The following is a 26,368-nucleotide window of genomic DNA, read 5'->3' on the forward strand; positions in this document are numbered from 1 at the left end:
AGGGCAGTGGTGGTCGCCGTCGCTCGGGTAGAATGAGCCCACAGTCCAACCGGGGGCTCCTTCCTAGCCAAGGAGTAGCAAGCCTGGATACACAGGATGATCCACCGGGAGATGGTCCTCTTGTGCACCGCTTTCCCCTTCTTAGCGCCCACGTAACCAACAAAGAGTTGGTCATCCACCCGGAACTGGCGTGTGCGATCCAAATAGAATGAGAGCGCACGTTTTGGGTCCAGACGGTGGCGGGAAGAAGGTTGGCAAGGTGATAGACTGCCCGATGTGAAAGGCCGTGACAACCTTGGGCAGGAAAGAAGGTTTGGTACGAAGCACCACTTTGTCCGGATGGACAGAAAGGAAAGGTGGAGTACAAGAAAGAGCCTGGAGCTCACTCACTCTCCTGGCAGAGGTGATGGCAACCAGGAAAGCAGTCTTCAACGTCAGAAGGCGAAGAGGACAGTTGTGAAGTGGCTCAAAGGGAGCGCACATCAGGAATGTTAAAACCAGGTTCAAGTCCCACTGAGGCATCACAAACGGAACAGGAGGAAACGTGTGAGTGATGCCCTTAAGAAATCTGTTAACAATAGGGGACTTGAACAAAGAAGGCTGATCAGGTAGCCTGAGAAAGGCTGAAAGGGCAGAAAGGTAGCCCTTGATAGTGCCCAGAGCAGAGCCCTGCTGGGCAAGAGAAAGAAGGAAGAGAAGAACCTCAGAAAGAGGGGCAGAAAGTGGATCCACAGCCTTTGCTGTGCACCATGCCACAAATCTGTTCCACCTGCAGGCGTATACCGACTTTGTGGAGGGATGCCTGGCTGCCAGAATGATGTTACAGACTTCAGGAGGCAAGTCAAATGGCCTCAACTGTCGCCGCTCAATCTCCAAGCATGGAGGTGGAGACTGGACAGGTTCGGGTGGAGGACCGTCCCCTGCTGCTGCGACAGAAGGTCCTCCTGAAGAGGCAGACGAACCGGGGGATCGACTGACATACTGAGTAGCTCTGGATACCAGTACCTTCGTGCCCAGTCCGGAGCCACAAGGATGACTTGGGCCCGGTCGCGCTTGATCTTCTTCAGCACTCTGGGCAGAAGTGGTATAGGCGGAAAGGCGTACAACAGACCGCAACTCCACTCGCGACGAAAAGCGTCTCCGAGCGAGTGCCGCCTTGGAAATTCCAACGCGCAGAACTGATGACATTGCGCGTTCTCTTCGGTGGCGAATAGATCTAACCAAGGCTCTCCCCATTGCTGAAAGAGGCCTTGCGCCACGTCCGAGTTCAGACGCCATTCGTGATCCATCATGCACCGACGGCTGAGCTCGTCCGCCCTGGCGTTCAGAGAACCTGCCAGGTGTTGAGCCACCAGGGTCACGCCCTGGCGTTCCAGCCATTGCCAAAGGCGAAGAGCCTCTTGACAAAGGATCCACGACCCCACCCCGCCTTGTTTGTTGCAGTACCACATGGCGGTGGTGTTGTCCGTGAACACCTGCACTACACTCCCCCGGACAGAGGGGAGGAATGCCTTCAGCGCTAGACGAATCGCCCTGAGCTCCAACAGGTTGATGTGGAGCCGGGTCTCCGCCGGAGACCAGAGGCCTCTGATCTCCGCCTCTCCCATGTGGCCTCCCCAACCCTGGAGGGACGCGTCCGTCACAACTACGTGTTCCGGTTGGGGAAGGGATCTGCCGCTGACCCAATCGCGGTCCGTAAGCCACCACTGCAGCTGTCTCGCAGTGCCCTCCGAGATCAGGACGTGGTCGGATAGGTTGCCCTGATGCTGGGCCCACTGAAACTTCAGGTCCCACTGCAGAGCCCGCATCCGCCACCTGGCGTGATGCACCAGTAGGATGCAGGAGGCCATCAGCCCCAGAAGCCGCAGCGTCAACCTGACCGAAACCCGGGATAACAGCTGAAAGATGGGAATCAAAGCCTGAATATCCCGGACCCGCTGTTCGGGCGGATAAACCCGAAACCTTGCCGAGTCCAGAACCGCACCGATGAAGAGGAGCTTCTGAGAGGGACACAGGTGTGACTTCGGCACATTGATGGAGAACCCCAGCTGGTGCAGGAGGTCTGCCGTCGTCTGGAGGTGGCGGACGACTGTCTGGGGCGAGCCCGCCTTCAACAACCAGTCGTCGAGGTAGGGGAAGACTGAAACCCCTAACCTGCGCAGATGAGCTGCGACCACCGCCATCACCTTTGTGAACACCCGTGGGGCGCTTGTAAGGCCGAAGGGGAGCACGGTAAACTGAAAGTGCTCGTGGCCCACCATGAACCGCAGGTAGCGCCGGTGGGCAGGCAGGACGGGGATATGAAAATAAGCGTCCTGCAAGTCCAACGCTACCATCCAGTCTCCTGGGTCCAGGGCAGCCAGGACCTGAGCCAGTGTCAGCATCTTGAACTTCTCCTTCCGGAGGAAGCCGTTGACGTCCCGTAGGTCCAAGATAGGGCGTAGGCCCCCTTTGCCCTTCTTGGGTACCAGAAAGTAGTGGGAGTAGCAACCACACCCTACTTCTGGCCCAGGAACGCGCTCGATGGCCCCCTTGGCCAAGAGGGCCGTAACTTCCTCCCGCAGAAGTTGCAAGTGATCCCCCGATACACGGTGGTTCTGCGGTGGCATGGCTGGAGGAGTCGCCTCGAAGGGGAGGGAGTAGCCCCTTCGGACGATTTGCAGCACCCACCTGTCCGACGTGACAGTGCGCCAGTGAAAGTGGTGATTGCGAACCCTGCCTCCCACTGGCGTCACATGGGCCTGAAAGCACGGACTAGGAGGGTTTAGAGGCGGATGCTGCGGGGGAAGGTGTGGACTGACCTCGCCGCTGCCCCCGACCACCAGGACGGCGGTTCCCACGGCCGCCACCGCGTTGGGTATTGCCCTGCGGTGCGTGGCTGGCGGCACGTGTGGGCGCACCCCTTCCGTGGCCACGAAAGGAGCGATAGGCAGCCGATTGCCGGCGCTGGCCCGAGAGGCCTAAGGACTTGGCCGTAGCCCTGGAGTCCTTAAAACGCTCAAGCGCATGGTCTGCCTTGTCGCCAAAGAGGCGACGGCCATCGAACGGCATGTCCATAAGCGTGCTCTGGACATCTGCCGAGAAGTTGGCAGACCTCAGCCAGGCGTGGCGTCTGACCGCCACCGTCGTTGCCATCGCTCTACCCAGCGAGTCAGTGGTATCCAGTCCACACCGGATGGAATATTTGGCTGCATCCCGGCCCTCCACAAGGGCTTGGCCGAGTTTGGCCCGTACCTCCAACGGACACTCTGGCAGCACTTCCGCGACCTTATCCCACACAGAGTGGGTGTAACGTCCCAAGAGGCAGGCAGTGTTAGAAGACCGCAGGCCGAGGCTAATAGAGGAGAAGATCTTCTTCCCATACTGGTCATACCTCTTGGATTCCCGGTCCGGGGGTGCGGGCGGGAATGCGGTCTGGGAATTGGAGGCCTGGATGCCCAGGCTCTCGGGGGTAGGGTGGGAGGACAGAAAACATGGGTCGCCCGGGGCCGGGCGGTGGCGTCTGGCCACGTTCCTATCTACGGGCGAACCCGTAGCGGGCTTGGACCAAGTGCCCAGCAGAACGTCGGTCAAGGCCTCATTAAAAGGCAGCAGAGGCTCGGCCGAGCTTGACTGCGGTTTAAGGACCTCAGTGAGGAGGTTAGTCCTCACGGCCGCGACGGGGAGCTCAAGGCCCAACGCCTTGGCAGCCCTCATCAGCACCACACCATATGTTGCCCCCTCCTCCGAAGCCACGGTAGGAGGGGAGACAAACCTAGTGTCTGGAGAGGTGTCCAGGCCACTGGCCTCCCCAAGGTCTTCTGTCCAGTCCTCACGAGACTGACACTCTCTGGTCAGAGGGTCCTCAGACCCCTCCCAGTCCTCTCCTTCACCCATCTCCTGAAATTCAGGGTCCTCAACCAATGGGGCCTGTTCATAAAAGTGAAAATCACCCAACGGCGTCTGGAGTGGCGCCCAACGGGGCCGTCCCGACGGCTGAACAGGAACGGAAGGAGGACCGGGGTCGGCGCCGCCCGAGGACGGCACCAGAGGCGACACCTGAGGGTCGGACGCCGGGGAGGTCGTCAGATCCACCGGCGACGAACCAGATCCCGAAGGAGGACCAGCGGCGTCCTGCGGCGCCGGCGGCGTCGGAACAACTGGACCCCTCGGCGCCGGGCCCGAAGGCGCCGGCGGCGTCGGGATAACAGTGACCTGCGGCGCCGGGCCCGAAGGCATCGGCGGCGTCGGGGCCGAAGCACCCGACGGCGTCGGGGCCGGAGCACCCGACGGCGTCGGGGCCGGAGCCGCCGACCCGCTAGGGCTCCCAGACGGGTCCGCTGGGCCCGGAGGCGCCGCGGAGCCCGTCGGAGGAGAGAGTTTCCTCATGGCCATGAGGAAGCGCTCGACCTCCTCCGGCGACGCGTTGAGCCCAGGGACCGTAGGGTATGGGGCTGGACGCGGCGCCCGCGACTCCGACGGAGCCGCGTGGGCGGTGTCACCCGAACCCCCGGCCGCATCGCGCGAGCGTCGGGGGGGAGTCGCTTGGACTTCTTGTGCCTCTTACCTGACGACGACTTCGACCCGGAGGAGTGCGGCCTACTCTCGGAGCTGTGGTGGCTCCGGGCCCGCGACCTGTCCCTCGACCTCCCATGGGATCGGGACCTCTCACGGCGCGGGGCCGACTGCCGGAGTTCGAGGCGCCTACGGGACCGCTCCCGCCTGGCAGTCGGAGGAGGCCTTGTTGTCGTGGTCGACGCCCAAACACGACAAACAGACGCGGTGAGGATCCGTGACCGACATCAGCTGGTCGCAATCGTCACAAGGTTTGAAGCCGGGCATCCCTATCGGCACCTTTTCGGAGTCGAGAGACTTCGAAATAGTAATCAAAAAGGATCAAAAAAAGTTTAGTCAAAATTGACTAGGGTTACTGCTTTTTCCAGATCTGCGCTTGCTGGCGCGGGAAAAAGAAGAACTGACGTCAGCACGCGGAGGCGGCGTCTAAGTACTCCGACGACGTCATCACGGCGCCCACGACGGACGCGGAGCCGCAGACGACGCCTACCGACGCGCAAGGGTAATGCTACGCAAAAATTTCCGGATCCAGTCTGACGCCTGGGGATATTCTAAGGTAAGGAATTGTGACGTTTCCCCGCGGGCCGCGAGCCCCCTACTTACCCCAGCACGAACATCACCCCTCCTCTGCTCTCCCTTCCAGGACGCGGTGAGGAAGTGCCGCCCTCCGCCCGACCAACAAACCGAAACAACCATCACCGCGTCCCTGACAACGGAACACCCGCCTCCCTCTCCGGGTCAGGACCCAATCAGAGAAGAACATGGACCGGCCCAATCAGAGAAGAACACGGACACCGCGTCCCTGACAACGGAACACCCGCCTCCCTCTCCGGGTCAGGACCCAATCAGAGAAGAACACGGACCGGCCCAATCAGAGAAGAACACGAACCGGAAGGACCTTTCCCCGACCCCGGAAGTCCCACCTCCCGGCTGCCGACCGGACACAGAAAAGACGGAAGACGAGACACAACCGGCGTCGGAGTATCGTGGCAGGAGATTTCGGCTGGCGTGGAGGCGGAAGGAGAAGACGGGAGTGGAGAAGCTGAGGAGTGGTCGGAAGACTGGTGGAGTCCCACGGAGGTGGCTGAAGAGCGGCCGTAACTCGGAGGAGAGTTACGGCGGAGCGCGTGAGTACCAGCTTTCTTCCTTTAGCAAGTTAGGTGCACTGTGTATATAGCAAGTCCTCCCCCCTGTAAATATTCCCTCTCCCATAGACACGTCCACTTTAAGAGAAAACCCACCTTGTATATAGCGCACAAACACTGAGCACTGTACAGAGAACTTATACCCTCCCCCTTCACGAAACCCTTCCGAGCACCCTTCCTCTTTACCGCTTCCTACACCCCCTTTCCCCCCCCCCCTTCCTCACGATCCTTTCTACCTTTATACTCCGGGTTACGGTATGCGGTATCAGGCCTCTAGTCCGGTGTACTAACGGCTCCTTTTCTATTCTCTTACTGCCCCCGAGGAGCCTTCCCAGTGAACGACGGAAGTCTACACCCAAGACACAGGACACCGCTGGAACCCCTTTTCCTTCAAGAGGCGACCGGAGAAGACTTCACAGCCCACAGTGTTCCATCTCGTGTATTAAGACTGTTAAGAGTACAATAAAAGACCACTATTGCCCACTATATCCGGCCTCCTCGCCTGCTTTTCCAGTCCGCCGACAGCCCACGATTACATCTGGTGTCAGAAGTGGGATCACCTGGAGGTATGGAGGCCGTGATAAAGAAGATGGCCGAAACCCAGGAACAAATGGGTAAAATGATGGAACAGTTCCTGAAGACCGCTGAGGATGACAGGGGTCATCCTCAACGATGTGTTGAAGGGACAGGGGGACACGCACGAGCAAGCCATGGGCAAATTGACCGATGTACTGGGTCATCAGAGGCCCCTGACCTCCCTACCGTCCGTGGTCCTCCAGAAGTACGTGCCCGGGGAGGACCCGGACTTCTTCTTTACAAACTTCGAACGGCTAGCACAGGCCGCCACATGGCCCGTCGACCGGTGGGGCCATTATCTAGGTCCCTTGCTGACCGGCGACCTACAATCAGCTTATCAACAAGCGAACATACAGGGCAACACTCCATACGCCGACATCAAGAAGTGTATACTTGAGCGGCTGGGCATAGACGACGAAACCTATCGAGTACGACTCCGCCAGGCCAAAGAAGGACCCCAAGAGACCCCCAGAGCCCTGTCGTTTCAGATCAAAGACCTGACCAATCGCTGGCTGAGACCCGAAGCCTCCACTAAGGAGGAGATCCTCGAGAAGATATACCTCGAACAGTTCTTAACGTCTTTGTACCCCGCCACTCAGCGATGGGTACGACAACATGCTCGTCTTACTCTTGAGGCCGCTGTGGAAATCGCAAGTGCCTATAGTCGCGCCCAGGAGGTGCAACGTGGAAGAGAGGACCACTCACATAAAGCACATCCCTCAGCGGCCGTCCGGCCGCCACGCCCACCACTACCACGAAGACCGGAGCCGCTCCCCATGTATCCCGCCCCTCTGTTGCCGCGACCTCCCAACCCAGGTCCCCAATGTTACAGCTGTGGGGGCTTCGGTCACATTGCTCGAGTGTGCCCCCACAAGGAAGAGCCGATGGAGGTCGGCCTCGCCCGCAACTATGTATGCTCGACACCTGGTGCGACACCTCCCCCATTCCATTGTCCGGTAAACATTGATGGACAAACACTCATGGTTCTGGCAGACACGGGCTGTCGACAGAGCGTGCTCAGACCTCAGGACATGCACCACCCTGTGAGTCCTCCGTCTGGTATGGTCGCCATTCAATGTGTCCATGGCGATACGAAACGATATCCCACCACCCAAGTACATGTCAGTCACCCTAAGGATCCCGGAACCACCCTCACAGTAGGCCTAGTACCAGCCCTACCAGAACAGGCCATCCTTGGAAGTGACTATTCCGGCCTGCCTAGTCTTCTACAGGACACAACCGATTCCCTGACCCCAATGGTGGGAAGAAGCACCATTTCCTCAGGGCGTGTCCGCCTTCACGAAGGAACCCAGAACCCCGAAAACAAAAGCACAGAAGAAGAAGGAAAAGAGAGGGCACATCGGCGTCTTCCCGGTGGTCCCAGACGACCATCCCTGGCAGACCGACAGGGACTTCAGGGCAGCACAGAGAGAAGACCCTGTTCTACAGGAGGCGTGGGACAAAGCATTAGACAACGAGGATCCCCTGACCGTAGGTCCCCACTTCTTCAAGAAACAGGGGTTGTTGTACCGCAAGGGAGGGCCCCAACAAAAACCCCCAACTCCTGATCCCGGGTCCCTTTCGAGAAAAAGTCCTGTACCTTGCCCATAGCCACCTCCTGGGGGGTCATTTCAGCGACGAAAAAACCAGTCAAATGATCCTAGACAAGTTTTATTGGCCCGGGGTTTACCAAAACGTCAAGACGTATTGTAGGGAGTGCCCAGTATGCCAAAAAAACAGCAGGTATCGACCCCCCAGGGCACCCCTAAGGCCCCTTCCAGTTATTGATGTCCCGTTCAGTAGAGTAGGGATGGACATTATAGGGCCCCTGTTGCCTTCCCGAAGCGGCTGCCGTTATGCCCTAGTCATCGTGGACTATGCCACACGCTTCCCTGAAGCCCTACCCCTCCGCCAACCCACAACACAGAACATCGCCAAGGCCCTCGTTTCAGTGTTTTCTAGGGTAGGGTTTCCCCGGGAGATCCTGACCGATCAGGGCACACCCTTTGTCTCGGCTCTGATGAGGCAAGTCTGCTCCCAACTAGGGATTAAACAGATCAGGACCTCAGCCTACCATCCGCAAACCGATGGGCTGGTTGAGAGATACAACGCCACGCTGAAACAGACCTTAAAAAAACTGCTGGGGTTGGAAGCAAAAAAGTGGGAGGATATGCTACCCCTGGCGTTGTTCGCTATACGTTGTGCCCCCCAGAGCAGCACAGGTTACTCACCCTACGAATTGCTGTATGGCCGACCCCCGCGTACCTTCTTGGACATGGCTCAAGAAGCATGGGAGGCAGAACCCGACCGTACCCGTCCCCTCCCCGAATATGCGGACAACCTCAAAACACACTTGTCCGTCCTACGGGACATCGTCCGCCAAAACTTAGAAAACGCCCAAGACAAACAGAAGGGACAGTACGACAAGGGTACGAAACCGAGGGTCTTTGCCATAGGGGATTGGGTTCTACTGATGATGCCTTCCTCGGACCAAAAGCTTCTCGGGCAGTGGCAGGGTCCATACGCCATCCTTCGCCAGGTGACCCCTGTCACTTACGAGATAGAGCTGGACCCCACACGTGGTACCACACAAATATACCACGTGAACCTTCTAAAGAAATGGGAGGGCCCTCGTCCCGTCCTGTCTACCTCTCTTCCTGGTGGCCCCCTCTCCTTTACCCCCTGCATCGATCCCGACTTACCCATGTCGCAGAGACATGACCTCCAGGAAGTCCTGTATCCATTACGACAGGTGTTTTCCTCCGCCCCCGGCCATACCACCATCACAGAACACGCCATACAAACGGTACCTGGGAAGGTGGTCCAGCAACGACCCTATGGAGTCCCCGAAGCCCGCCGAGCGATCATAAAAAGGGAAACCGAAAAAATGCTGGAGATGGGCATAATAGAACCCTCAGTGAGCGATTGGAACTCCCCAATCGTCCTTGTACCCAAACCTGACGGGTCCGTCAGGTTTTGTATCGACTTCCGTGAAGTCAACAAGATATCCTCCTTCGACACGTATCCCTTACCCCGCGTCGACGAGATGGTCGAACGCATAGGGAAGGCCAGATATATCTCCACGCTAGACCTCTGCAAGGGGTACTGGCAAATCCCCCTCAGGGAGGAGGACAGAAAGAAGACGGTGTTTTCCACCCCCGAAGGATTGTACCAGTTCTTGGTACTCCCTTTCGGCCTACATGGCGCACCCGCGACATTCCAACGGGCAATGAACCACATCCTGCGACCACACACCTTGTATGCGGGCGCTTATCTGGATGATATTGTCATTTACAGTGACGACTGGACACAACACCTGGATCACCTTTCCAAGGTCGTCGCTTCACTAGGGTCTTATGGTTTCACGATAAACCCTGCAAAAACCACCCTAGCAGCCCAGACGGTCAAGTATCTAGGATATCTCCTGGGGGAGGGTTTGATCAGACCCCAGAAAAACAAGACCGAAGCCATCCAATCCCTCCCTTTTCCTCGGACAAAAAGAGATCTTCGGGCGTTTTTAGGCTTCTTGGGTTATTATCGACGGTTCGTACCGAACTTCTCACAAAGAGCAGCGCCTCTCACCGACCTGTTGAAAAAAACCACTAAAACAGAGTCCGTACTCCGGACTCCATCGCCTTTAATGTGGCATGCCTTTAATGACTTGAAAAACGCCCTGACATCAAGTCCTGTGTTGGTGAGTCCTGATTACTCCCAACACTTCTTGCTCCAGACTGATGCCTCTGAACAAGGACTAGGGGCGGTGCTATCCCAAACAGACCCCTTCGGGAACGAAAAACCCATCCTATACCTCAGTAGGAAACTATTCCCTCGAGAAAAGAACTATGCCGTGGTGGAGAAGGAAGCCTTGGCTATCAAGTGGGCGGTAGAGAGTCTCCGTTGTTACTTGGAGGGTCGGGAATTTACCATTTATACTGATCATGCACCCCTGGAGTGGATGGCTCGGAACAAAGGACACAATGACCGGGTCCTCCGTTGGTTTCTGTCGCTCCAGCCTTACCGTTTCACAACGGTACATCGGAAAGGGGTAGACCAGGGCAATGCGGACTTCCTCTCACGCCACCCTTTGTCCACCCCCCGTACTAGAAGGACAGCTAGGGGAAGGGAATGTGACGTTTCCCCGCGGGCCGCGAGCCCCCTACTTACCCCAGCACGAACATCACCCCTCCTCTGCTCTCCCTTCCAGGATGCGGTGAGGAAGTGCCGCCCTCCGCCCGACCAACAAACCGAAACAACCATCACCGCGTCCCTGACAACGGAACACCCGCCTCCCTCTCCGGGTCAGGACCCAATCAGAGAAGAACACGGACCGGAAGGACCTTTCCCCGACCCCGGAAGTCCCACCTCCCGGCTGCCGACCGGACACAGAAAAGACGGAAGACGAGACACAACCGGCGTCGGAGTATCGTGGCAGGAGATTTCGGCTGGCGTGGAGGCGGAAGGAGAAGACGGGAGTGGAGAAGCTGAGGAGTGGTCGGAAGACTGGTGGAGTCCCACGGAGGTGGCTGAAGAGCGGCCGTAACTCGGAGGAGAGTTACGGCGGAGCGCGTGAGTACCAGCTTTCTTCCTTTAGCAAGTTAGGTGCACTGTGTATATAGCAAGTCCTCCCCCCTGTAAATATTCCCTCTCCCATAGACACGTCCACTTTAAGAGAAAACCCACCTTGTATATAGCGCACAAACACTGAGCACTGTACAGAGAACTTATACCCTCCCCCTTCACGAAACCCTTCCGAGCACCCTTCCTCTTTACCGCTTCCTACGCCCCCTTTCCCCCCCCCCTTCCTCACGATCCTTTCTACCTTTATACTCCGGGTTACGGTATGCGGTTTCAGGCCTCTAGTCCGGTGTACTAACGGCTCCTTTTCTATTCTCTTACTGCCCTCCGAGGAGCCTTCCCAGTGAACGACGGAAGTCTACACCCAAGACACAGGACACCGCTGGAACCCCTTTTCCTTCAAGAGGCGACCGGAGAAGACTTCACAGCCCATAGTGTTCCATCTCGTGTATTAAGACTGTTAAGAGTACAATAAAAGACCACTATTGCCCACTATATCCGGCCTCCTCGCCTGCTTTTCCAGTCCGCCGACAGCCCACGATTACAGGAATCTAATACTAACGTGTCTCTTTCAGATACATCTCTTTAAAGATAAACAAATACCCACCCTCTCTTTCCTTGACTGAATAAACTATACTCCATCTAGGCTGTATCCGGGTTCAAGCAGGCAGTCTTTGGAAAAAAGTTTGACACGGTCCTCAACTGCAAAAATATTACACCAGTCACTGAAATTCTACAGTAACTCGCTCTCTCAAATAGGCAAACGGGGCAACAAATTCTTAAGACATTATCCGATAAAGAAAAAAATCATTGCTAATTCCACTGTAATTATATACAGTACCCGAGCACACTGCACCCACTAAAAATGAGCACTAAGGCTCGAGAAAGGCAAAGTCACCCTTCAGGACTGACCGTGCAGAGGGAATCACTTCAGTGGTGTCCTCATTCACTTCTTGCTGCATCAGTTGCATTTCGGTTTCCATTTCCTTAAGTTCTTCCAGCTCTTTTGTCAAAAATGTAATTCAAACGATGTAAGGAAAAATTTTATTTGGGATTATACAGAGGATGCAGACATTCTGTTTTGCATTTCCATCATTTGGTTAATAGAAATACTTCCCTCACATTACGGATTCTTGCAATTCTGGACAAAACATTCCAAGGGCAGATTAAAAGCCGGTACATCAAAATGTATTCTGAAATGGAGTAGTCAGAAAAAAAAGCAAATTGACAAGCCCATTAAGTACAACAGTGATGAGTGCACCCAACAAGTCCTGTTGAATGGAGTTCGAGGGATACAGCATAATGCGGCCTCGCTGCTCTGCATTGTGCAGAACATCCTAACAAACAAAAAACATTCAAAACCAGGAGGCGTGGAGGCTGTATGAACTACTCCTGAAACAAGTCAGGCATCCGAAAGTAACTGAACCCTTTTCTACCGAGAGCACAAGAGGTCATAAAGCTGCGTGAGCTAAATAAGGAAACCCATCGAAACTTGCATAGGTTATGCTGTAGAACAAGAGGATTGTAACTGGCACCTTGTCACAAGGTGTTCAATATTGCACTCCGCACTAGATTGTGCATTCACATCGCATAGAAGAAGAGTTACGGTGAGGATAATTCCACAAGTCTGGATCCACAACAAAACCAGTCCATTACTGATTTGTTGGAAATCGCACACAAACAGATAGCAAGAACCACAACACATAAAATATGGCGACTTGTGAAAACAGACTTCACCCACAACATTTATCAGAGAAGCTGGAACACACGCTGCATCTACCATGAATGGTTCTTGGATCCAACAACTTCTGCCTTGTCTAATATCAGACACGTGTGCACCATTCACAAGCCACCTCTCACGTCAAACACAGCAATAAGGTTGGGCCTGCCCAGAATTGAGAAGGCTTGCCCGCGGGTACCCTAAGGAAGGGGGGTGGGTGGGGGGGGGGGGGGGGGGATCTCGAGACAATTAAAGAAGTATCTAGTATTGGGATGAAGTCATTGGAGGGAGAGGTACTCCTCAACAAAGTTGGAGGTCACTGAGGTTAGTGATTGGAGGAGGGAGTGAGGAGAGGGGATATGCTACAGCTAAAAATGCCCTGCATTATTCTCAAACCACCCATACTTACCCAGTACTGCAAATGGATGCTGGGCCAGTGTGTTTGAAAAGTGTCTGACTTTATATAGTCAGTTAACCCACGCAATGATTTGCAACCTTGATTAAAATGAAATAAAAAAAGATTTAAAAGAGAATGAGAGAAAAGCTATTTACTCGTAATCCATGTTCTCCATCAAAGGAAGAATCTTCAATTAATTTGTGAACATTGGATGCATCCACCAATGTGCGGTCTTAAACACTTTTACAGAAAGAAACTTCCTTCTAAAAAAAAGAAGAAGAAAAAAAAAAAAAAAAAGTGTTCCAGGCCTTAAAAATGCTAGATAAACTGAACATTGCATGTCTGCCAACTTGCAAAGAGATTCGTGACAGTCTCCTTTTCCCAAGCCTTTTTCGTAGCCACTCCAGCTTCTTTGTGGCAAATTCTACAATCAGCTTGAAAACCAAACAGAGAACTTCCTGAACAAAGCAGATACATAGCCTAGATGTGTCTCAAATCTCAAACTAGTTATTTTCAACCAAGAGGAAGCATGAATAGCAAGAAATGGCAAGAACTAGGAGAAGCCAATTCTGAAACAACCACAACACATCCCACATTCACTTGGTTAGATACCCATATGTCTTCATTAACTATTTCTTGAGATTCTTCATGTTATCTCCGGGTAGATCTCCAAATCTATGATTGAGCTCACATAGCAAATAAACATGCCTGTCTAATGCTCTGGCGTTACAGAAACTACACAGAGAAAACCCATCCGAGGCAAGATGGCGCCTGATTGAGAGGACGCTGCTGTATCACTCTCACGGGTCTCTGTGCTCTGCCTTAGAATTTAAACATGTACTGTGTTTTGCCGTGGTTTCACTATGGCTCTGCTAAGCTAAACTGAGACTAGAGCCGAGCTGAGTTAAGGAGATTAAAGAAAAGTGAAATAAAGAAGCTGGTCATATTTTTACCTGGTCAAGGCGGCAGCGTGGTGAGCCTTCCGCGGAGCGATGTGACGAGGTCCTGGTGTCCTGGGAGGGAAGTGAGAACAAGCATTTACAATGCAATGGTTTTGCCTTTGTTAAAGTTAGAGCTATTGGCATTGCTCTTGACATTTTTTTTATTTATGTTTTTTTAACATAAATAAATGGCATTGTCATTTACAATGGCAGGGCACGGGGAAGGGGGGCGAGGAGAGACAAAGGAGAGCTGCGGGCTCAGGGAAGGGGGGGCGAGGAGAGACGAAGGAGAGCTGCGGGCTCTTGTTGTAATGTTGCATGGATGAGTTGGTGCATGCATGGGTGCATGCATGGATGGGTGTATGGTTGGGTGTATGGATAGATGCATGGATGGGTGGATGGATAGATGCATATATACAGCCAATCCCTCAACAATTTATGCAATCCACCAACCCATCCAACCAACAACCCATCCATGCATCCACCCATACATCCATGCATCATGCATACATCCATCCATCATGCATCCATCCACCCACTGCGTCCCACTCCGACCCCTCTAAATATAACTCATTTTTTCTGTATATAGAGATGACTGTATTCACTAGTATATGCAGTAGACCTTTCTACTCTAACATTCCTATGTGACTCTTGCAGTACATCTATTCATATCCCTTCCATATGTATATAGAAATATAACGAGAATCAACAGTCTGTTCTTTGTGTGACTACATCTAGTACATTTCAATTGTTTTCCTGTTTGTATCTTTTACTTAACGCATGTAAATCAAAGTCCTTAGGTTTGGCAACTGGTTCTTATGTAAAGCGCTGTGACACCTTCGGGTAAAGTTTGCGCTACATAAAATCACATTAAATAAAACTTTACCCCACAAATCCAACCATCCATTTGTGCCTAGGCTTACATTTTACGGCCTCGAAGCACACAGAGAAGGGACAGTTTACTAAGTCGAGGCGTTGTAGGGTGCATGGCAGGGGACAGTTTTAGGCGCCAAGGGAGGGTAGGGAGCAGAGTCAGAGTACTTCACGGAGGTAGGGGGCAGTTTTTTATGGTTCAGGGCAGGGGGCTGCGGTACTTTTTGGAGCATGGCCTTATTTTAAAGGGCTCAGTTCAGGTGGAGGAACGGCACAAAACACCAGGCAGACAGAGGGCAGAAGGACACAAAAACGAGGGGAAACAATTCACAGCATCACTCAGCACCACCACAGCATGACTCAGGGGCACCACAACCTCACTATGCGTTACCACAGCATCACTCGGCGCCACCACAGCATCAATCTGTGCAACCATTCAACAACTGGATCAAATATGTTCTCTAAATGTTTCAAGCTTTATTACAAATGTCACAAAAATATGTTAATATTTCACTTCTGTTCTTGGATTTTCGTCACAATAAAATACATTGAACATCTTTCTGAAGGCCCTAACGGATTATATTGTGTGTCGGGTTGGCAAGCCCAGCCCTGCGCCGTGTCACCTTTGTCATCATGACCGTGAGACTATGGCAAACAGAAGAGGAGTTCTGTCACCGCATCCGAGAAAAAACAAAGCAAACCTCAACTCCAAAACAAGGTCTCCCTCCCTTCCCCCCTCTGGGGCCCGAAACGCATCTGAACCACTGCATCCCACGGGCGGCGGCCAATCAATGGCAATGTCCACTCTCGAGCGCCATGACCGGGGCTAAAATGCAGCGCTGAATGAGCGACCGATTGAGCTATCAAACCACATAGATTACAATACATACGGTGTATGTATACACACACAAACACACACTTAAGGGACATAAGTAACGCAATAATACCGCAATACAAGACACCAACAGTGAGTGAACGTTGAGTTTTTTAATGACATTATCAAACAAAGGTCACCATCTGGGCACCACGACCAATCCCTGAACATATGATAATGTAACACTAGCAACAGACAGAGCTGCTGTCGATCTGACGGGCACACATCCCAGATTCAGCGTGCATGAAGCAGTCACAATATTTTTAGTCTAGACGTCTGACACAATTGGCACCCTGAGCAGCATTTCCTTTTGATGCCCTGCCACAATCATTCTTAAATTTGTGCCCCCCTCACTCATCTCCAGCCTGCATAGGCAGACACAATTCTTAACAGGGGTACATGAAGAGAAAACACACAGCTGCTAAAATGAGTGAAAAGAAATCAAATTGTGCAAATCCTCCAGTTGGGCTTCCGACAAGACAGAGGCACTGAATCTTTTTAGCAAGTACATTATCATCTAACCACCCGCCATTAATGCCAGGCCACCATCTCAAGGATTCTCAGCAACCTATGCAGTAGGCCACGCCATTCTGCTAAAGAGGCTTTAGGTCTGGGGAGGGGAGCTACATATGGCCTATGAGTAGATTCAACACTTCCTCCTCAACTGCAGCCAGAAATCTTGAATTAGATCAACAGAAATATGTTCTCAGAGTTTCACAGGGAGTACAACAGGTGCCTTCCCTCTCACCTCTGCCCTTCAATGGCTACACCCACCCCAGGCTCAAATATCAGAACAACATCAGATGCACTTGCAAATGTCTGATGACACCCAAGCACATCTACTTGAAGAACAGAGAGGCGGGTTCTGCTGAATACCTTGATTACACCCACCACTGGATGAGGGAGAGATTGCTCCGCTTGTAAAAATGTGTAGACTGTAGCGCAAGTTCTGGGAATTGGTGTCGCCAAATCATTCCTGTTAGACTTGCTTGCATCCTTGGGGCCTGGGTCCAGCTGACCTACAGGGCAAACTGGCAGTGCAGAAGAACTGGTCCGACAAGTCAGTGTGTGAGCTGGTTGTTTGGCTGTTTGTGGGCCTTTTTTATGGCCTGGCGAGCCTGGCTTTACTGTTAATTTGACAACTTTTTCCACAAACATTGCCCGCAGCGAGTACACATGCATGCAGTCTCCCATCCATTGCAAAACATCCACACAGCTGCCCTTCACAAGTTAAAAACTGCCGCGATCAGCAAATGGGGTGGCGTATTTTCTGCCCCAGTCAGACACAACCATGCACAGGGTAAAAGACACAGGAATCACTTGTGTTCCTATTTTTGACACAGGTGAAGGCTCCTGTGGCAGAGCTCGGAGCAGTGCGCTGCATTCGGCACCAGCCTCATTACAACATGTCCACACTCACTCAGTGCGCCTCTTGGGTAGAATGCGGGGAGTGGCACACACACACTGAGTATGTTTGGAATGAATGCATTATTTACATGTAACATGGTTTCTAATATTCATATAGTTATTTACCTCCAAGTCTGGACACTGGTATGAGGGGCCTTTGGAAATGCATGCTTTCGTCTAGAAAACCCAAGATCTGCTGACAAAGACATCTAACTTATAAAAGATCTCAGAGTGCCCTTTTTGGCAAAAACAGGCTAGAGTGAAACCACAATGCCACTCTCCCGAGTGCCAGGATGAATGAAAAGCGAAACTGATGGCAACGCAAAACTAGAACAATGAGCGCAGGACATGGGTGCAGTTTGTTTACCACCCCCTCCATCCTTCACGTCCGTCTCTCTTCCCATACCACATGTGACGTGTTGGAAGGACGCATGCCAGGGAAGCTTTCACAGCTACGGTCTGTGCAGCGTGTGAGTAAAGTATACACTGGTACTGCGAAGGAATCACACGGTGAAAAGTTTGGGGATTTTTGAGTGGAACGGTGCGTGTATGTGTATGCTGTGCTCACCAATGACGCATGTATGGTATGTCAGTAACATGCCGTGAGGGAAGCTTGCTTTGATCCTGTTTAAGCAGAACGGTGTCTATTAGTTACTAAAACTGGAAGGTGGAGCTTTTCATTGCTCAAAAGGGTACATTTTCCGATATATATATCTCTTTCCATGCTAATGGTCGCTCGGTTTTACTCACAGAAATGTGTCCCGCATTTGGTAGTTGAACGTCACTGAATAAAACTTGGCAGCTTTAGGATGTAAAGTGTTGGGGATTCCAGTGCCGCGCCTGCCTCGGGTGCCCTAAAGCCTAGCTCTGGATTCTGATGCAAGGTCCCGAATGTGGCATCAAGCGGCCACAAACTGCTGTTCTGTGAAGAAGTAAAACACGGAAAGAGGCTGGCTGGACACAATAAGCATTGGCGCCTGGGCAAGGAGGTAATGAAGACTCGCTTTCCCACAGCAAAAACAAGCGCAGGGGGGGGGGGCTTCCCTGTCCACGCTGAGAATAAACCACAGGGCAGCGCACTCGGACCCTTTCCCCAGACACAACAACACCGCCGCCCGGCGAGGGCTCCAGGCGCAGAGCGGCATGGGAATGGCAAGTGGACTATACCAATCCTTGTGGGGTGAAGCGGGGGAGCGGGGTTCAATGTACACATGGCCTTTAAAAGCACGAAGGGTTGCCACTGAATCACAAATAAGCATTTTTGTGTTCCAGATTAAATTAGCAGCGCCTTAAAACGTAGCTGCATCGTTATGAGTGGGACCACCCACCTCTCACAATAAGTCGCGAAAGTGCCCCAGCCCCTACTAAAGTCAGCAAAAACGCAAGTGCGACAAAGAGGGGTTAATGGTTAATGCATCTCAGCCACAGCGAGGAGCCGAGCAGAGGGGGCATAGCGTCTCCCCGGCCGGGCTTGCTGTTTAGAACTTGGCAGCTAAATGTTTTCTGTAGAGGTTCTGGTGGGTGTTGACATGACATCTTGTTTCCAGTCCTAGGCTTACATAAAAACCAGTGCATTCTGGGAATTGTGGTCTTGTGTGCTCCAAAGCAACTGACGCCCCTCAGCGACATGGCGCTGCTACAAGCACCTTTACCCATCACAGGGTCCCCCCTCTGCCTGGGCCAGTGCAGCCCGCCCACCGTGGTGTTGACAATCCCCCACTGCCTGCTGGGGTGTCGGCGGGACCCAGGCTTCCCGCAGTGAACAGACCCTTCCCTTCTCTCGGCGATAAGGCTGCCTCGGTGCGCATGTGTTATGGAAACTCCGGTGCGCGAGGCCCCTGCTGTCAAGGAGACACCCCTGAGCCCCAAGGTAAGCAGCCCCTGGGTCCTGCTTCTGCAGAGGCAGCTCGACCATTAGTAGGCACGCACCCCTTGGGACCCGTCACAGGCAACGGGCCCTTCCACACACCTCCCGTTCATCAGCGTACCGCAGCGCAACCACACCCTCGTCACAGGAATTCATTTCACATCACCACTGACGAATCCGGAGTCCCAACCAAAGTCATCACCCTCAGTTCTGCAGTCACCTCACCCCTACTGCACACGTGCTGCACTGTGTGCACAACGTGCTTCAGCACTTTAACTCCCCTCACTCAACACGGGCAGCTACAAGTCACCACTATCACGGACTGTCTAGACACCCGCCGAAGTGACTTCCAGCATTACTTGATGCCTCTGGGACGGTGTCCGTAAAGCTCACATTTTGCCTCCCGCGTCCCCCGTAATCCCTCACTTTACACAAACCTCGGCAGCGGAGGCAGCGGATTTCGGCTTAACTTAATTGCTTTACAACATTCCCACACACCCCTCTTTTCCCACGTCATTGCTTTTAATTTTCAGGGCTCACTTTAGAACAGTGCACGATGAAAGATTTAACCTTTTAATGACCGCGTTTTTATGTAGCACTCCAAACCGGCCCTGTGCTTTTTCTTAAGAATTGTAAACTGCAAATGTTTTTATATAGCGCTTACGACCCCTGTTGAAGCATTAAAGCACTTTTTTGCACGAGTAGCACACTACCGCGGAACCCAAGATTAACAATTAGTAGGTTAGTACAATTTTTAACAACAGGGGTTACCATTACCCAAGTTAATGCAGCTCCAGCCGTCTACCTCACCAAGAGAAGGGCCGAGTCATCCTTTGCAGCAATTTGAATAAATACATTACAATATAAACAATATAGGCTGAACACAGTTATTTCTTAATTACAAAACACACCATCGCTTACCTGCAAGTCGATTCGGGGGCGTTCCCGGCTTTCGGCTGACGTCGCGTGACGTCGGCAAAAGCCAAAGAATCGCGGGAACGCCCCCGAATCTGGTCCGGCATTGACGGACAGGCCCCTCGTCCAATGGCTAGGCTCCATTTATGGAGCCAGCCAATAAATGACGAGGGCCGACCCAAACCCCACTACAGTTCTCATCAGGTTTTCGCCTGCGCGAAAAAGATGCGCAGAGCGCATCTTTTCGCCAGGCAAAACCTAAAAAAAGCTCCAGGTTAGCGGCTCTCCTGGACCTGTACCGGACGATAAGTGCATCCCGGTGCTGTGTTCTGCGACGGAAGGGTGGAGTGACGGAGTCCTGCAGGAACTTTGTATCGGCATACTTGAGCAGACCCGCAGAAAGTTTACCTTGGGAGGTGAGCTGCAAGCTACAAGCGCAGATTGGTGTCTCGCAACGGAGGCAGGGTTCAAGTGGACGGAGACTCGAGGTGAGGAGGTGTGGAGGGGCACTCGTAGCTCCCATTGTCAAGGCTCTCCTGGTCTCCGACCTCAATTGTGACACTGTGTCATAAGTTCCACACAAGCTCGAGGATATCTGGTGAAGGTGTTCTTTCGAGAAAACGGGGGCCACGCTCTCATTAACACTAACATTACCAACGCCTACCAACTGTTATTGAATGCCGCTGCCTCTGACGTTTTTTTTTGTTTTTTTTCGGCATCTGAATTATCCTATCTCTTAACCCCGTAACTTCGCTGGTAGTACTGGCAGTAGCGGCATTACAGATATTATAGACACGAGAAGTTTCAAGAGCCGAGCATTGTATTCTGCATCTACAGCACCCTGTCAAAAATGTCAAACCGGCTGTAGTTGTGTATGGAGCATCAGCGGGAGAAGCGACCTTCGCTCCTCACTGCCGGTCTATCCGGCGCAAAGCCCTGAGCTCTCTCCTTTCTGTCGGCTGGCGTGGGGGGTGGGGGGGGGGGACGGTCATCACTCGTCTGGCGGAAATTGGCGAGTTTGAAGGAAAAAATACGCGAGGACAGAAAAAAAAAAACAATTTGTGTACTCGTCAGCTGCTCAGCTGCAGTGCCTTGTCCCACAGCATTTCGCACACAAGGTTTCTATTGGCTAGGATAAACGGGAGTTGAAATTAGCCCGAATTGAATTAAATAGAAATGAATTGAATAGGGTGGACAATTTGACAGTCTGAAAGATTCGGTACAACAGGTATTGCGGCCGAGGTGACTAGTTGAAATGTAATACTTTCCCAGCTGCCTGCAATGAGAGTGCGATCAGCAAAGAACAAAAACTCGCTTGGACAGCTGAAGCAGAAATCGAAAACCCAATCCACAAATGGAAACATACAGTCTACCTCTGGTCCTACTAGGTATCAATTGGTGAAAGCGGCAATTTAAATTGAGTTTGGGGCTCATTGCATCATATATGCAGGCGAGATAAACTGCACATACAACTTACCCCGGGAATACAAAGCACAATCAAGGGCACGGATTCTTGTCCATGTGAAGCTGCATAAAGGAGGACGAGATGTGCGGAAAGCGCTAAACAGCAAAGTTCAAGGGGAAACTGTTATCACAGCCTCTCCACTCAGTAGCTCACCGCTTCATATTGAAATCTTTGGCCCAGGCAAAACATTTAATAGAAGATTAGTCATGGAAGACTCGGTCCATGGAGCTGGAGTTTCAGTGTCAGTGTCGAGTGTGCAGAAGGAGCAAACTGGGTCAATAAAGCAGTGAGATTAACCTGGAAAAAAAAGTGGAGAATATACTAGAACTATCAAGGGATTTAGGCAACTCAATGATACCCTCTAAGAGCATAGAGGGGGGTGCTCACACACCTGAAATTGAAAGTGTTGCGGACAAACCGATGGATAAATACACAGATAAACGACCAGAGACAAAGGGACCAGAAACTAGGGGAGCCAAGGCAAAGGAAATTAAAAATAAATTACGAGAAGAAGGAAAAGGGAGAGAGAAAGATAGAGACAAAGATAAATCAAAAGGGAAAGGTTCAGAAAAAGAAAAAGACCAAGATAAAGACCGAGATAAAGACAAAAACAAAGACAAAGAGATGGAAATGGAAATGGAAAATGAAAAAATGAAAAAATGAAAAATGCCTAGGTGAAAAAGAGAAAGTTCAACGAAAGGATAAAGAGAAGGAGAAATGCATTGAAGTAAATGATGATGTGGAGTTAATGGCAAAAAAAGCCAAGCGACTTCAAACTATTAAGAATCTAAAAGCAAATGCTAAAGTTACCATACAAGCTAGTACACTCCAGCCTAGTATATCCAGTATCTTTAGCCCTATACCCAAGGAAGGGGGGAAAAAAGTCTCAAAACATCCAGTAATGGCTGAAGCATCTAAGAATGAAGAGAATACGATGATGCATCTGGAACCAGACCCCGAAACATCAGCAAAGTCTTTTTTAACGCAACCTGGCTACAATGAGACTCCCAGCTCCTTATGTAATCCCTCTATGGCGAAATTGATACAATCTGAAGTGGAAAATCCATCTGAGGAATCGAATGCAGATATATGCGAGACTGGTTTATCTACAACAAGTGAGATTAGCGATGATAATATTAATCCAGATCGAGGTTTAACACCCGAAGGCACAGACTCCTTAGACGCCAAGAAATCAAGCGCTTCAGATCAAGGCTATACCCCGAGGGGAAAGAAATTCGAGAAAAGGAGAACAAGGAACCAAAGGCTCAAAAAGTCAAACTTTGAAGAAAGCTCAGACCAAGGAAGTTTCACTGGTCAAGCCAGCAAGAGTAGGAACAAATCCAATAATTCTGATGAAGCTGTACCGGCTCAGCACATGGAAGAGGACTCAAATGGGAGCGACAACCAATTACAACATGGATTGGCTGCAAGAAAAGGGAAAGTGGTTGAGCCTTCTTTAAAAGATATCTTGACCACTATCAGAGATTTCCATAAAGACAAAGAAAGACAGTGAAAGGAATCATGTCGCTATCCAGAAGTTAGAAGGGGTGGTCAACAAAGTAGGCAGTACTTGCACCGAGATATCGGAAAGGATGGCATCTCTGGAAACTCGTACTGAGTATTTAGAGAAAGATGTTGCCTGCCTTCAAAAGCAAGAAAAAACTCAAGAAGGGATCATTAGAGACTTAATGTTCAAGGTTGAAGATCAGGAGAACCACTCTAGAAGAAACAACCTTCGCTTTCTGGGTATCCCGGAAGCCGTGGAGAGCAACGATCCTAGGGGATATATAAGTAACCTTCTGAAAAAAACTTTCCCGGAATTACAATCCTGGGATATGGACAAAGAAATCCAGCGGGCCCATCGCTTTCCCCTTACACAACGTAAACACACTGAGAACTCCACTAAATACCCAAGGGCAATGTTGGTGCATTTTGGTAACCTTCTTTTACGTGAAGTCATTTACGACCTTGCGCGGCCTACCAGTAAGCGGGAATATAATGGAGTTTTCTTTTTTGTAAGACCAGATTATGCACATCCAACAGTCGAAAGAAGATGGAGAATACGGCAGCTCTTCACCCCTTTTGAAAAAGCCGGTGCTACTGTTTACCTACAAAACCCTTCCCGTCTGAAAGTAATTTTCAAAGGAACTACGCGCTTTTTCAATAGTGAAATTCAAGCGGAAGGATACCTGCAAGAAATATCGGACACTGCAAGGAAGGATAACTGATAAACATCAGGAACAAAAAAATATTCATTCTATTGGGGACAAATTTAGTTGCCGGAGATTCTTAAAACAAGTAGTGCTTTGATACGGGCTTATGCTCTTATTTCTCTAATTTGTTTTTCCCTGTTTTTCTTTTTTGGCTTTTGTGCTCTTTTCTCATTCTCTAATGGCGGGGCCAGAGGCCCTGAGAGTGATCTTTGGTGTACGGACCACATAGACGCCCACACCTGGATCCGGTTGGACCCAGGATGCCTCAATGGGTGGTTGGAGGGGGCGGGAGGGACTGGGTGGTGGAAGGGGTGGGGGAGGGAGGGATGAGTTGGTGCTGGGGGGGTGTAAACCTAAAAAAGAGAATACATGACACTATTGTAATTATAATCAGGTTGAAATTTAAAGCTGTAACAAGGTATGTAGGCAAGCGTGTTTTCAGTATGCTAAACGGACGGCTGAATAGAAGGAAGGATTTAAGGCAGAAGTATGTCAAAGCTTAGGATCTGCTCTATGAATACAGGGAGCCTAAACAATTGGAAAAAAGGGGAAGACTGGAGGAATTTGTCAAATTTACACAAACGGATATTATGTGTATGCAGGAGACCCATTTGCCATGGGGGAAAATGCACTGGTTAAACCTAAAGGGATTCGAGACGCTTTCTTGTTCCTCCCAAACATCTACTATTAGGGGGGTGGCTATCATTGGCAAGGTGGGCCTGGGGGGAGCTAAACGATTTAAGGCTGATACCATGGGGCGGTGGGCATTATGCGAAATGAATCTGGGCATTACTATCTGCTGCATCTATGGGGCTAATAGCGACGACCCTGATACTTTCGACCGTATGGAGAAGGAGTTAGCAAGTTGGCCAGCACCCATAGTGGTCTGTGGGGATTTTAATATCTCTGCAGATTTCGAAGGGGGAACCGGATATACCGGGCGTAAACCCCGGGTGTATCGGGCAATACGTTCAATGATGGATTCACACGGTTTGAGGGATGTCTGGGGTAGTATTGAATCAGGGAATTCAGGCTTCACATATTTTTCGCACCCATTTAAGAAATATTCCAAGCTAGACTATTTTATGATCTCCACCACAGAGATTAGCACAGTAGAAATCAGCAAATTGCCCATGATAATATCAGACCATAATCCATTGTTATTAACAATAGTTCTCAACAGACCAGCTAAACCAATGAGACCATGGACTTTCGATGGAAGCTTTTAATAGATAGTACCTATATAACGCATATGAAGAATTGGTCACAGGCCTTTTTCGATGCAAATAGATATAGCGCATCGCAAAACTCTGTTTGGGACAGTTATAAAGCTGCCTTAAGGGGAGAAACCAGCAGCTACACTTCTCGAAATTGGAAAAGACTTAACTTAGAGAGAGAGCAATTAATGAATACATTATCAGTGGCTGAGGAACAGCACAGGAAAGATATATCCCAGGGAAGGCAGGGAACTGAAAGTTTAGAAAGAGTGAGTACTATTAAAGCCAAGATACAAAAGCAATTAGCTAAAAAAGCAGCCGCTGAATATCAAGCACAAAGAAGGAATATGTATGAGACGGGGGAACAAGCCGGGAAAGCATTGGCACTACGTATTAGACAAGTTGCTTCGAAAAATATTATTACACACATAGAAGAGCAGGGTAGGAGCTACGAGGAGCCAAAGGAAATCATAAACGTCTTCAAAAGATACTATCAAACACTGTATCAGGAAGATCCGGTTACTGAGGAACCAATGATCGAGTGGACAGGATTGGGAACCAAAGTGGCTCAGGGTGATAGAGAAATTCTAGAACAATCCATCACCATGGATGAATTCTCGGAGGCCCTACAAGATCTAGCAGCAGGGAAGGCTGCGGGCCCAGATGGTCTACCAATTAAACTCTATAAATGCTTATTTGAAGAAACATCTACACTTCTGTTAGACCTTTTCAACGGGATTATAAATACAGGCTTAATTCCCAGAGTCATGGATGAGCACCAATATAGTGGTGTTTCACAAAAAGGGCAAGCCCACGGAAAATCCGGGTTCATATAGACCCATATCCTTAATAAATGCGGACAATAAATTATACGCTAAGATCTTGGCAACCCGCTTGGGACGGATCATTGGGACCCTGGTCTCTCCCTGGCAGCATGGTTTTATTCCCGGTAGGGGAACCACTGATCATATCAGACGAGCTATCACGTTGTTTGATATCCATGCTGCCGGGGAGGGGGGGGTCGCAATGATCCTCCTAGACGCGGAGAAAGCTTTTGATCGCGTCAGATGGGATTTTCTGTGGAGGGTGCTCGCTGAAAGGGGGTTTGGACTAAGGTTTCCGAAGGCTATTCAGGCAATGTATATCACCCCAGTTGCGAAAATTCAAATGATGGGTGAGAGCTCGGATAAAATCTTTATTACGAGGGGGACAAGGCAGGGATGCCCGTGCTCAACCATTTTATTCGCACTTTATATTGATCCTCTAATACGCCAAATAATTAATAACACAGCAATCAAACCGGTAGTTACGAAGGGATTTCAAACAAAAATCTTGGCATATGCCGATGACTTGGCTGTCATTACCACCGATCCTGACGTGGCTATGCGTGAAGTGGTGGACACTACGAGCAAATTTGGTGGACAATCAGGGTATTACTTAAATGTGGGTAAGACGCAGGTGCTCTGCTCCAAGAATAGAATTAAATCAGACTCCAGATTCGTTGATTCTATGGTTTATCTGGGGATAACGATCAACACACAGCCGGAGTTGATAATCAGAGATAATTTCATCCCTCTTATGAAATCTATGAGGGAGAATCTGAAAAGAATGGCTACATTACAACTTTCA

General features: G+C 50.9%; 1 protein-coding gene across 1 annotated transcript in view; it reads right to left on the minus strand.

Annotated features, from left to right (window-relative positions):
• Nucleotides 1-26,368, minus strand: part of SPC24 (SPC24 component of NDC80 kinetochore complex) — an 87,561-nt gene that overhangs the window by 12,176 nt on the left and 49,017 nt on the right. Inside the window, exon 4 of the mRNA XM_078639996.1 lies at nt 11,763-11,867. Coding sequence (XP_078496122.1) covers nt 11,763-11,867 — 105 coding nt within the window. The remainder of the gene's footprint in view (nt 1-11,762; nt 11,868-26,368) is intronic.

The sequence above is a fragment of the Lissotriton helveticus genome, chromosome 1_1, assembly GCF_964261635.1.
Source record: "Lissotriton helveticus chromosome 1_1, aLisHel1.1, whole genome shotgun sequence".
In the NCBI taxonomy this organism is placed as follows: Eukaryota; Metazoa; Chordata; class Amphibia; order Caudata; family Salamandridae; genus Lissotriton; species Lissotriton helveticus.